Genomic DNA, 14715 nt, shown 5'->3' on the forward strand with positions numbered 1-14715 from the left:
CCAGAACTTGTGAGAAAGGGTCAACAATATTGATATCTGTCAAAGGATCATGAGCCATAAACGTTAGGAACGACTGAGATGAAATACAAGCAGCTGCTACCTCCTCCAGATCATGTTGAGTACATGAAGCTTATGTTCGACCATACAGAAAACAAAGTTAAGCTGTAGAGAAAGAGGTCCAAAGAGGTCCTTATTATTGCGCTAAAAAGCTTGCAGCAATCACTGCAACCTTTCACCTCTAACATCAAGGTGTACACTAGTACTGTAACTAAAAAGGATGCTTCTGTCATGCTTTGTCCTGGTCAGATATATTCAACAGGGGGCCTGGTTGAATTTACAGGGGGGCCTCCAAATTATTGTTAATTTTTTAAAGTTTTTTCAAATAATAAAATGTCTTAACATGAATCCAACATATTAGAAAAATATATATATCCCCACTGATGATAGGCTTACTGGCCTTAGTAGGTAAGGTAGTCTCTAAGGTAGCCATCCACAGATACATATCCACATATGTTTAACATTAAAAGATGATTTATAAAATCATGTCAACAATTATCATTTTAAAGCCTAAGTGCGTAACTTTATGATAATAATGAACGTCCGTTACATTCAAGCCATTGCCAAATGAGTTGCTACCAAGCTAATTAAGACTATCAGCTCTACACAACTCTCTCTGGATTTCTCAGTATGACTATGTTCAGAAGATTGTGTTGTCCGGCGACTTTCGTGCGCAGAAACATAAATAAAGATAATGGCCTTTTCTGAAGAGTCCATCATGTTTTTTTAATCCTCCGTGTCCTCCTTTGCTACTAGCAACTGCGTGGAGGAGGGGTGGGGGGCTGTGCGTGATCACAGAAGGCTTGTATCATGTGGAAGCACCGACAGTGTTGTTGTCATTACTTAGAATTCCTCATGGGGGCAACAGAAACTACGCACTATAGCTTTAATAGCTTAGTATTCAATGCAAAAAAAGGTATGTATAAAGGCTTTAGGCCGCCCTATACGTTATTGTAGCCAAGTATGCAAGTTCATTTTATGCAATATATCTAGTAGGGGGTCCCCTGCTCCGTCTGTATTTCAGTTAAGTGGTCCTTTATATCCTTAATCCTTAAAAAACGTTGAGGATCCCCTGTGTTAGGCAGTATTTCTAAGACATTTGAAAGTGCTGAGGAATGAAAAAGTATTCACACATGCTATAAACATGATGTGAAATTGCAAAAACATTACATGGTTGACCATATCAAAGTTTAAAGGACATTTGTTGTTCACATTTGTGTATGAAATGTTTTAAGAAACAAGTCACTGAAGATGAGATGAACACAAAGCAATGTAAAGCAGGAAGAGGAGGAGAGAGACAGGCAGACAGGTGTGCAGACAAAGACAACATGAGCATGTGACGAGAGAGAGAGAGAGACTCCCCCAGCTACTATTAACCTCGCTCGGCCCTGTCTGCCTTTATCTGACAGCCAGCGAGAAGTTACTTTCGAGCTGAGTGTCAACAGGAGGCTGGCTCGTTTTTGGCAGCATTGGCAGTGACTCACACATAAAACACACACACACACACACACACACACACACACACACACACACACACACACACAGGAAAGTTTACAGCACGACAGCAGTGTGATGTTAGCGCTGTGCAGCAGGGATGCAACGTCTCTCTTTGGGTCTAATTAGAGCTGTTGAATATTCGGAGTAGTGCTTCAGTTCTGGCACAAACTGTGGCTCCAAAGCTGAACAAAACAACCAGAAGTCAGAGGCACTAGAGACACACGTACATGCCACTGTCTATTTGTAATGGTTTCTACTGTTTGTATGGCTTTGTGAAACACACAGATTTGACTGGTCATGGAGTGCAGTCTGTGGTTTTACACGAAATCCCATCATTGAAGTCGATATCCTTTTAATTTTGTAATTAGAATTGGGCACTATGGCGATTGTCAACTGTCATTTTCAAGTAGTTTTTTGGTACTTGTACTTAGCTCGAGTGTTTCTATTTTCTGCACCTTTATACCTCTACTCCACTACATTTATTCAAACTTAAATTAACTTTGCAGATTGAGATTAATGATATGAAAATGAACCAACAAATGATGCATTGTAGTCAAAAGCAGATATTGCCAACCACTTATCTAAATCCTATCTAGGATCCTATCTAATCCTATATCCTAAATCTATAAATGGTCTCTTAATTGAATTTAAATATCATAATATCACACACTGTTAAAATATCCTGCGATCAGTTTATCAAGTTATCACCCAACCCTACTTATGTTGTAACTTGCTACAGTTACCATATTGCCAAGTTTGCTGCCAACATTTCTAAACCTGCCAATTTGAGAGCCTATTTCATTTTTTTTTTGTTTTTGTTTGGCAGAAGCTTTTTAATTAGCTTGTCATAAAATAACATTATATAACGCTATTCAGTATTGTCAGATCCAACCCATTAGTAAGTTTATTTGTACTCGGAAAATGTATGTGCAGAGAATGGGTTGACCTTGGCCTTCATTTGCCATTCATTAATTCATTTACTTGCAATTAAAATTAAATGGACCAAGTAAACAAAATCCTTTTCACAGTCCATTCCAAACATTGATTAGCATAAAGAAATGGTCAAGATACCGTAAATTAGCATCCTCATTATAGGCAGGGCAAGTTGATTTTATAATTTTAAAATCCTAAAATAACATTTTCAGCCATCAGCACTTGGATGAAAAGGACTCATTCCTTATTACAGTTTTGATGTGTCTTACCATTGCTGAAGTGATTAGCACTTAGTTGACTTTAATAAGCTGTAAAGATGGTACAACTTACCACTTCAAAGAGACTTGGAACAACATCCATATGATTTTCCATATTTTTTATTTCATGGTGTCTTAAAGGAAGGCAATTTTTTTTCCACGGCTCAAAAGATTAATGGTGGAATGAGTGACAAGAACTGCTTCCAGTGTGTCCCCTTTGGCCAGACTTAAATGGAATAAATCTATATTTTATAGAAAAGAAATATGATAACAAAAAAAATATCTATTTTCTCCTATTTACACTTTTACTTTATATTTTTATCATTGTGTGCATCCAACGTCAAAGCTCATATTAAAAACACTGAACACTTAAACATGGCAGCCCATTCATAAAAATAACTTACACATGAGAGCGCAGAGATATGGATTGATCTTTGTATTATTCATCTCACAGCCCGGAGCCATAGTTTGCCCACAATTATGAGATGATAGCGGATGAAAAACTGGGATGGGATTAATGGTGACGTGCAGCGGCTCCCTCTCCCTCAAGAGCTGCGTTCCCCACTAACTGTGGAGACTCTGGAGATTTTATGAGTGATGTTGTAAAGTCTGAAGGCATTTTGTGGCGTAGCAGGTCAGAGCTGTCCAGTAGCTCAGCGCATGTGTGTGGTTACTTGAGGACTTATTCCAACAAACTATGTATTGTTCTCAATATTCCACCTTTTAGTTAATTAAATGTGTGTTCATGTGAGTTGAGTCATTTGTGCGTGGCTGTATTTTGTTTTCATTTTTGCAAAGCATTAAATAGACTCACATCGTCAGACCTTCCTCTACAGCGCTGTGGAGGAGGGTTTGGCTAGTCCACACAGCATTCCGGGATAGAAGAAGAACATGCTGTGATTTATTGGCATTTCTCTAAACCAATCACAATCATCTTTGGCGGTGCTAAGCTCCAGACGGAGCAATGCCCCCTCTGCAAAATAGCCTCGGGAAGGAACTTGTTTTGGTGGAACATGTGTACGTTCAAAAGTTGTTTTAGTCGTGCAACAGAAAACTCAGATTGGACAGATAGTCTAGCTAGCTGTCTGGATTTACCCTGCAGAGATCTGAGGAGCAGTTAACCATAGTCCTGTTATATCCATAGGAGTATAAAATGCCAACACAAAGAAAGTAAAGGTGACGGACATCTCGCCAAAATTAGGGATATCCAGCGGAATTTCCGGCGACAACGAAGCAATCCCGGAAGTGGAATGTCGTGGATGTAGACTATGTTTGGGATAATAACAGGTCCAAATGCTACAACAGGCTGCTAACATAAATGTTTAATTGCTGCTGTTTTTACATGTTGGTGCATGAAACAATACAACGGCAATGTCTCTGAATCTTGTCCTCTCTGATGTGACTTCTTTTTACCAGATTGAGCAGAGGCGCCACAGCGAGGGCAGCAACTCCACGTCCTGCGTCTTCATGGTGAACAAGCCGTACGCCCTCACCTGCTCTGTGGTGGCCTTCTACATCCCTCTGGTCCTCATGGTGCTGGCCTACCAGAGGATCTACATCACAGCGCGGGCACACGCACTGCAGATCAGCATGCTGCAGCGGGCGGGAGGAGCCGCTGCTAGCACGGACTCTGCCGACCATCAACGCAACCACCGCATGCGAACAGAGACCAAGGCAGCAAAAACTCTGTGCATCATTATGGGGTGTTTCTGCCTGTGCTGGGCGCCGTTCTTTGTCACAAACGTGGTGGACCCCTTTATAGACTACACAGTGCCAGACAAGCTGTGGGCGGCCTGCTTATGGCTGGGTTACATCAACTCCATGCTGAACCCGATCCTTTACGCCTTCCTCAACAAGTCCTTCCGCCGTGCCTTCCTCATCATCCTGTGCTGCGGGAGGAAGAGGTACCGCAGGTCGTCCATCCTGGGGTCCGGCGCTCCCTGCCCAGCCACGCAGATCAATGGCTCCACACATGTACTCAAGTAAGTTTTCCAAATCTCTCAAATCACTCCCAAAGTAAATGTAGGTGACAGGAGAAGATACTCTGGCTGTCTGGGAGATGTCAGCCAAATTGTCAGTAATAACAGTTTATTAATTACATTTTGTTTATTAATTTTTTTTAAAGAGTTTATTTTCAAAACAACATGTAAAAGAAAACACACAGCAGTGTGTAAATTCTGCAATGTAACGCTAACCGACACAACTGGGACCACCTACATTTTGTATCTGCACCAAGGAAGCATAAAGAAAGGTAAGTGTAAGTGACGCTAGCCAAGCCAGCTAGCAAAAGTTATCAATCTGAGTATAGTAGTAGTAGTAGTAGTAGTAGGTGACTACTATACACACTATACTGTAGTGAGTACATCTCTGTGGCAGTTTAATTCAGTGTTCTTCCCCTGGTGTGTGTATTTCTGGCATTGCCCTAGTCCTACCATTTCCAGCAGTTCAACTGACTATGAGAATGAAAAGATAATCACATAAGATAATAACAATTATGACTTAATAACTTCTGAGTGTTTCTTCGTAGATTTATGTAAAATGTGAGACCAGTCTGAGACACGCTAAGGCAGCGTGTATGAAGTGGAATATTTTCAAATGTTTAGTGAAGGTATTCTACCTTTAATTCCTCTGACAGTAAGGCTTAATTTGTATAACATAAGAGGCTTTTTTTTAACAAAACTGCAGTGGAACAAAAGGCTTCATTTGAATGTTTTATGTTAATTTTGACAATAAAACAAAGTTTCACAGTGTCACATTCATTATAGCTGGCAGCCTTTTCAGTGTGAATCACTCACTTTTTTAGTAACCTTATCATGCTGCAAAAGCATTTTCAGTAGGTCCCAATTTCTTACTTTCTCATCCAGTGCACTTGAAAAAGGGTCAGATATGATTTAACTTACCTTCGCTTCAGCTTGCAATGAGTTCTTCTAAGAAGGAACAGTGCCTTTGAGACTTTGGACAACGACAATGAGAACTGACACACTTGCAAATGACATGTTCTCCACATACACCAAGACATCACTTGGACAGGGTGTAATCAATTAAGTTGGAAATGATTTGAATTATATTTCCTTTTTATATACGGTCATGGCTACTGTAGGCCAGAAATCGCCGATGTATGCATTGTAAAAGTCACAGTTCTGACCAAAGAAATGATCTGGCAGAAATGTTAGAAAGCAAATATCAAAGCATATGTAAAATGCTTAAAATAGACTTCATTAAGTAGTGTTTAGTACATGAGCGTGATCCTCTAGCACACTGAAGCTGCAGATCCTTTGAGTCTCGGGTTTGAGCTTCAGACAACAATTTGTTTGAGTGATTGGGTGGAAAAACATATGGGGCGATGTCTGCTAGCTGTTGTAATATCGATGCAGCAGATGTACCATTTTCATTCAAAATGGTGTTGACATCCTGAGACATTACGGAGCTGGAAGTCATTGTAAGAAATCAATGAGTGTGTTCATAACAACACTGAAGCCCTGACCAATTAATGTCCACTTTCCCGACATTACGGGCAGCGTTTTCATTCCCTCTCTGACATTTCTGGACTACCTCCAGAGAGTTGTTACTGTGTATTGAAAGCAAGCTATTATTGTGAGTCCGTCCATATCGAAGTCATCTGTGCACTCATAATTTTTCACTCAGAAGTGAGCACTACTTAAATACTCACACAGGAATAGTAATACCAGGAGACGACCAGTGGCTTTTAGTTTTATTGTCTGTGGGTTTTCTGTGTTCTTAATCGTTAATTATACCGCAAATGAACAAATATAAACCAAAAACGGGTGCTTTTTTTCATCCTCTTCCATGTTGAAGTTAAAAAATAGATTACAAGATTATCAAAAATTAACCCTTGTTGACATTGGATTTACTTCCTCATTGTTTGGGGGCTGACAGACCTTGCTGCTGTATGTGTTCAAATACTTTAAAAAAACATGTTTTATTTTTTTCTGAGCAAATTAAAACCCAACATATAAAAAGGTTTTACAGTTTCAACCCTTCTTTATCCTACATACATGGCTTGCACATTTGATAAATGTGACAAAAAATACAGAAATTATAAAGCACTGTTATTACATCTCATGTTTTAAATGTTGTGTGGGCTATGTACTGTACAAACGAATATATGTTTGTTTTGTTTGCCAAAAAGTTATGTATTGTTAGTTAGACCTGTTAAGGAGGCCCAGGGTATCCAGGACTCCATATATAACAGTAGTTAAAGTATAAAGTAGCCATTAAAGTTAGTATTTTGGGTGCAAATTAAGGAGGTTCATCTAGGTGCTCTGCATGTAAGCAAGCACAGGTCATGTGTGGAAATGCTTTATACATTTGACAAAATAAAAAATATACACAGAATAACCTTTGACAAATATATCAACAGTTGACCTTAACACTGTAAACCAAAGGAAAAAGCATGAGCACAAGAACATCTGTGGCAAGTTTTCTTGTTTTTTCAACTCCTATTTGTTTATCATTCTTATTTGGATCAATCTATTGATCTGTTAATCAATAGATATTTGTATTGGTATCATAAATCACAGTGTGAATATGAATTTGGAATAGCTTTAAGCAATATAAAAAAAAAAAAAAAAAAATGTTGTGCAGCGATTGAGATTTTAGCCTTCAGGACTGCAGTGACAATAAAGCTCTTTGGAGGATACTATGTTAGACACTAATAGCACAGTACCCCCGACTGACTGCCATATTTAGCTGCAGTGCATGTTATGGGTTTTCAACAAATCTAATACTGCAGTTTACATGATAAACGTGATGAGAAGTTATGTTTCCTACCTGGTGATGCGCTACATATTTTCCTACAAACTCATTATATCTCTGAGTGTGCTATTGATAGGAGCTCCACCGTGCGCTGACACCTCTAGACATCAGAGGTTTGTGGCTTCATGATGGAAGACATCCATTAGTCTGATTTGGTGTCCCTGGAAAGCTGGAAACCAGAAATGTGGGCTGTTCAAAAGCTCCACAGGACATGTTCACATCATTACCTCCTTGAGCTTCTCCATGTTTATAGCTACCGTGGATATACTTATTAGCAGGGCTTTAAATTGACACCCGCCAAATGCCGGTAAAAACTAATTTTGGCGGCTAACATTGTAAAGGTACTAGCCAGTTTGGTCGGTGATGAAAGATACAAATAACACTATGTCTGTTTGAATGCCGGCTGCAGAAATGTTTCCAGATTGGTCTGTTTTCCACCAAGAAATGTGGGCAGTTTTGTGTGTGTTTGGCTTGGAAATGTAATCTTTTTCTGGCTGCTTGTAGTTCCATTCCAACATTACCCATGAACACCATGGCGTGACGAGTTGTACAACCGTCGGCTACGCGCCTAGCGTGCGGAATCGATGAAATAAGTGATTAAGTTATTAAAATTTGATGAAATTAGTAAAAATGTGGCTATTGGAAAATCTGATTGGCTGGTACATTTAAAAATGTACTAGCTACTATTACTACTATTAAAAAAAAGTTAATTTAAAGCCCTGCTTGTGACACCTGGTAGATTGGCAAAGAACTGGGTTAGGAGGTTCAGGTTTTGGACCTGTCAAACTAAAAATATTCCAGGCTTTTGATGGATGACATCATTCTAACATGTATATCCAACAACAAAAATGATTCAACAGCACAAGGACGTGAAGGCAGCCAGCTGCAAGTGACAATTAAAGTGATATATTACTCTGTCTACATGTGATATATGATTTATGACTCATCTTTGCTTCCCTCTGGCCCTCATGTCTCAGTGATGGTAAAACCATGTATTGTAAGATTTCCAGTGGATCCTGGAACAGAATAATTATCAGTTGCAGGCTGATGGGATTGCTATTCAATGCCAATAGATTAGCAATAGCGGATGGGCTACAATGTTCCAGCCTGAGTTAACTGACATGTGAAGATACAAGTAACTTGTGTGGGAGGAGATGCTTATGTTGTTGCTGTTCCTGGTTGGTTGCTGATTGAGATTGATAAAGGCATATATAAAATAAATAAAAAGAGTACATATTGGATATTTAGTACCAAATTGCAGGATAACTTAACTTTGGTGCGATTTGCCTGGGGGTATGTGTGGGATTTCCTCTTTCTGGTCATACATGTCCCTGCCTTTGCTGAATTATTTAGTGGTCATTGCTACTTCACCAATAGACCATATATTACAGTTAAGTTTAGGCACCGAAACAACTTGATTAATAAACTCCCAAGGAACAAACAAGCATTTTTTGGTTGAAAGTATTTTGTTTTAGCCACGAAGTGAACGCCGCTCCCCGGCTTGAAAGCGCTGTGTTTTATATTGACATCACATTATACTATTTCATTTTGAGATTATTTTTCATTGGATATTGAAGTACATAAATAAGTGTTTTGGCATGGCTGCACAGAGGCCAGCTGCCAAGTTATTTTTTGGCAGCCGGCCTGGAAGTGTTACGTGTGACTTCTTAGTGACATTTATTTGCCGCTGGAATGGCAGCAGATGCATAAATACTTAATCAGGAAATTAGTTTTGTGTCATGCAAATACTCATACACACCAACCCACTAAAGCAGATAACCTGAAGACATTGTGAATTTTTTTTTTCTTTCAGCAGTTTACTTTGGATGGAAATGAATTTAGCCACAAGACACACACAAAAGCCCTGCTCTCTGCTGGTCTGAGTTTATTTCAATACGTTTTTTCCCATTTCCTCCGTTTAACAGATGGACTTCGACAGTTGAAACAGGAATTAGTGAGGTAATCAGATTGTGCTAATCATCCGTCAGTTTGTTGTATTTGTTGTCTCCGTTAATGGCTGTGAGTTTCTATGCTGCAGAGATAGCATCCATTTATTTATCCATTCCATTTATTTATTTTCTTTTATTTTCTCTAAATTAATACCAGTCTCTTGGTGTTCAGAACATAGCACTCTTAAGCTGGATACATTACTTTATGTTGCACTTTAAAGAACCAAAGATCTATAGAGTTGTTTTTACAGTGGGTTGCAACCTTTGCCCTTCAAATTGAAGCAACTTATGAGTCCTCAGCACATGTTGCACATATCTATAGTTAAGGTCATTATCACAATACATAAGTAGATAAATACATGCATAACCAGATAATGCACACATACAGAATGCTAATCATGTCGAGAATCAAGGCAGGGGTAGGTAAGGCAGTAAAAGCGGGTCTTAAGTCACCTTTTAAAGCAGTCAGAACATTCTGCTGTTCTTATATTTTCAAGGAGACTATTCCAGAGTCTTGGTACAGCTACAGTACTGACATCTCATTTGGTTTTTAAGCGGAGTTTTGAGCCAAAAACGATCTCCGTGCTCACAAGTGTTTTTAGCTCCAGTAGAAGAACTAATCTCCGTTTAAAGTAACACACCCATACTATACATACAATACATACAAACAAAGATTAGAGAAAGCTAGGAAAAGGTCAACATGATTAGTATAGCAGAAATATGTTTCCTTTTCTGTAACTCATCTTGTAAAACCCTTAAATGTATCGTGCAACCCCTTGGGTTTTACAGGATAGCAATAAACGGAAAAACTGAATAAATCTGAAAACAATAAGATAACATAGATTTTTATTATCGCGAAGGAAATTTGATTAATGTGTCTCTGGTGTGATGAGGCATATTGATCCTGACACTAAGGATGACTGAATTGATCCTGGGCATTTACAGTGACGGGCATTTCCCCCAGGAAGTCTTAATCACTGTCTTTGGCCTGTCTGGCCTTTGTTAAGAGATGCCATATACAGGGAGTTTTACATAACACATATTCCACTGTACACTTTCTTGAATATTTTTGTATGGCAACTTTTTTTTAAAAGTCCTTTATTCTATTTTGTTTTCTTACAGCTGTAATTTTTCAACATAAATACAATCTGGCCAAAAGACTACAGTTGAAAATTAGCCTGCTGGCTAACACTGGCACATTTGCAGAAATGTTAATTAATGTGTGTTGTCTTTTATAGAATAAAGAATGAGAATCTCTCCCTAACATGTATTGACTAACCATTTTTAGATCCATGGTATTATTTTTATTTCTTTAGTTTTAGTCATCATTTCTTATAGTTAAAACTAGAGATGGTCCGATACCATTTTTTGCTTCCCGATACCGATTCCAATACCTGAACTTGCGTATCGGCCGATATCGAGTACCGATCCGATACCAGTGTGTCATATATTTTATTATGTTTTAACAGCTGTATACTACTATCTCTGTATGGATGTGATATGATTTCTATCTTTGTTGTCGGTCTGGCTCAGGTTAAACTCTTTGTGAAACATGAACGCCCCAGAACTTTCTTTTATTATGCAGTTTGACAGTCAGTTATCACGGAAAAAGAACATAAATAAACTACTTTAACGTAGATTTTCTTTAGGGCTTTATTACGTGGTATCGGATCGGTGCATAAACTCCAGTACTTCCCGATACCGATACATCTCTAGTTAAAACTACATTTTACTCGCAAGTGAATTGCTGAGCTCTGACTCAGGAACACATTAACACATGTTGTAAACAATCCCCCAGTTCAGGCTTAATCCAAGATGCATCCAAAAAACTACATCACCTGGAATGTTGGTAGTAATCCCTTAGTGCATAGAAGAAAGGTGTGTGTGCGTACAACTACAGCAAGTCAAATTCAAACAAGGAGGTAGGTCTAAAAGATTTGTCTTTGAAGTCTTTTTTGGGGTTAATATGCTGTATAATACAATTACCACTGTAAACCTCCTTCAAGAAATACACAGGACCATATGTATTTGTTGAAAAAAGAAACATGTTATTTGATTCAACCCAAAATGTCTCCATTCATCCATCTCTACTTAGCTAAACTAAGCTGATAAGCCTTCGCTTTTCTGTGTTAGACAAATTAGGTGGATATATTTGAACCTTACAGTATTTTTAGTATAAAAAGCTCTCCGTTTTTTCCTGTTGAGTTGCAGTGGAAGAATAGTAACACACTAAAATCAACACATCACATACGGATGTTTGGTCAAGACCCCTTGGTGTTACATTTTTACCGCTCTGGGTATCCCTTTGACATCATTTTTCATCGTGCAGGGTCTGCTTAGGTTAATGCAACAGAACTACTTGTATGGGGTCAGCGGTGGCTCAGTCTGTATGGACTTGGCTTGGGAACCAGAGGGTCGCTGGTTTAGGTCCCCGCACAGACCAAGTTCAGACTGCAGATTGGTAGCTGGAGTTCACATCCTGGGCACTGCTGAGGTGCCCTTGAGCAGCCTTTCATGGGCAGCCCCCTTACTCTGACATCTCTCTATTAGTGCATGTATAGGGCTGTGTGTGTATTCCAGGCCTGTGTGTAATATCAACAGAGTGTAACACTGTAACCCCCCCCCCGCTCCCCATCTTATGAACAAGAAAAATGATTACACCAAGACAAACCTGTTTCAATTTTCACTTTGGCATGTGACTAAAAGAGCAATTTAAGTTATACCCAGCCCTGCATCCCACTGGGGAATTTTATGGGCACGACCCTATTTTTTATTACTTTTATACTACGGTCCATTACAGCAAGGCCATGCAGCCTGACTGAGGTAGTGGAGGGGTTCAGCATTGAGTCGGGTAATGGCTTTTAAAATGCCAGGGGTATGGTATCTCCGCCTGAGACTGCTTCTTTGACTGATACAGTACAGGAAAAGCTCAGGAGCGAGACCCAAGGTGGGATTAAGTGACATTTCAGAGACACACACTGTGTTGAATTCAGCTCATTATCCAAAGGAAGTGATGGTGGATATTTCTGGTCATCCATCTCCTACGAGTCACAAGTATGACCTCATACTGTGAAGGTCAGGGTAATCTGGAAAGTGGTGCGTCTGTGTGTGGGCGAGCACGCAGCAGGAACAAAAATACATGCTAGTCTGCATCACTTAATTTAACTAACACTATGGCTGTACAAGGACATGCCGTACCACGGCTCATTTGGCTGCTACATTCTGGGTAATGGTCCAGTTATACAACATTCACTCGCTCAATTTACACCGATTGGAGTTTGTTCCTGTCTGACCTTCAGCGGCCTCTCGTGGCCTCTGTTTCTGAGCTAATCATTGGCTGCGGTAGGGTTAGATGTCACGACTCGCTTGTATCGTTGACACAATCGCCTAACAAATGTGGGCGATGATGAGGCCTTTTGTTGTCGTTTTTTGTACAACTGTGAATGTGATTGAAACAGCTGGGGAGTCGGGAGGCAAAATGAGATAGCTGCAATCTGAGAAAAAAGCCACTGATGTATTCTAAAAAAGCTTTTCAGCATAAAAAGTAATTTTTTTTTTTTTTTTAGATGATAGCAGATGAATTGTTTTATGAGTTGACAAGCTGATGACTTTTTAATCACCAAATCTCAAGTACTGAGGCATCCTAACCTGTTGTAATGTTATTACAGCAAAATAAAATGATACATTTAAAAGATAATCTACAAAGTGTCCTCAAGACATGAATAAATGACTGAACTGATAAATTCTTCGGCAAATTGATTTCTCTAAAAGTGCTCATTAAATTGTGGCTATTCCGTTTCAGGAAAATGTATGAAGAGAAGCAGTATCATTTAAATGAACCAATGAAACAGAAATTAAAACCCTTTTCAGCTTAGCATAAAAGTAGCCCGACTCTCTTCAGACACATCTGTCAAACATCATTTTCAAATCCAGTTATCACAACAGCAATTCCCATAGTTGGGCCTTAGCGCCCCTTTTAATACAAGAGCCCAAGTTAAAGGGTAATTTAGTTTTTTTTCAACCTGGATTTCCCCATTTCCCCATGCATTTGTGTCTAATAGACTGAAATCTTTGAAATTGGTCCAGTATGGAGCAAGATCGCAATGACAGGCCAGCGCGAACGGAACTGCAATGTGACCTAATGGGACCATTTTGCATCCTCGATTTTTGTCTACTAAAAGTGATTTTTTTTTTTTTTTTTTTGCTTCTTACAGGCTCATATTTTTACTCAAAGTGTCTGACAACATTATCGATCTCACGAGGTGACTTCTTGTCCAAAGACAGCTGTGTGGAGAGTGGAACGTGAGTCGGGAAAAGGCATTCTGGAAGTCTGTTGTTTTGGAGTAGGCCGAAATTACCGGAGATACGTTCACAGCAGGCTATCTGAGAAAGGGTTTTCACAGTTAGTTGAAAGCATTTCTTTTGAAATGTATCAGACAAGTCAGGAAATCTGATAGAATGTGCTCGATCATGTAAACTAGTTTCTAAAACCCCCACTCGTTTTCCATGTGTATCTAATTTGGATAGGGGAAGCTGCTAATGTTGATGCAAGGTGTAAATTAACATGTAAATGAACACATTGTGAATCAGCCAGACCGCCTGTGGATGTGTCTGTACGTGCAGAATATTCAACAGTGGGAGTGCAAAGAGAAGCTGCTGCAAACTTTTTAAAAAAACAGATTTTAATGGTAACTATAAAAGAGTTTCGGAGAAAAAAAGCAGTTGCTATGATTTACCCAAGGACAACTTGGTAATGAGCACATAACTCATTCCAAGCCTGAGTTTCAAATTAAAAACCTTTCACGGTGGAGCCCATATAGTTTTTAGTTTTTTTGTTTTTAAGTATAACTTAAAAAGAGCAATCAGGGAAATGTATCATTCTCTCCCAGCTTTAAAACTTCCAAACCATGTTGCAACCTCATTTAGGAATATTCTGTACAGCTACAAAGAAAAGATGTTTTAGCTATGGTTTGAATTATTAAGACCGTGGAAAGTGTACAAACATATACATTGTTGAAGATATGCGTCCCCTGATGAAAAACGACGAAAAGTTGAGCACTGTAATTCGTAAGCATTCCGCGTTTTTTTTGTTGCTGTATTCACTACATTGATGGCCGATGTATAAGAACGCGGGTGGCCACATAGGGAGATGGTTGGGGGGGATGGGTCGGCGTTCAAACACAGGACTTTCAAGCCAGGGAGCGGAGTTTGCTTCCCGTTTTCACCCAGGAAATTTTTGTTCCTTG

At 39.2% G+C, this 14715-nt stretch overlaps 1 protein-coding gene across 1 annotated transcript in view; it reads left to right on the forward strand.

Moving 5' to 3' along the window:
* The window catches only part of htr4 (5-hydroxytryptamine receptor 4), a 186810-nt gene that overhangs the window by 122796 nt on the left and 49299 nt on the right, over positions 1–14715 (forward strand). The window contains exon 6 of the mRNA XM_078260028.1: positions 4161–4726. Coding sequence (XP_078116154.1) covers positions 4161–4726 — 566 coding nt within the window. The remainder of the gene's footprint in view (positions 1–4160; positions 4727–14715) is intronic.

Source organism: Sander vitreus, chromosome 10 (assembly GCF_031162955.1).
Source record: "Sander vitreus isolate 19-12246 chromosome 10, sanVit1, whole genome shotgun sequence".
NCBI classification, from domain to species: Eukaryota; Metazoa; Chordata; class Actinopteri; order Perciformes; family Percidae; genus Sander; species Sander vitreus.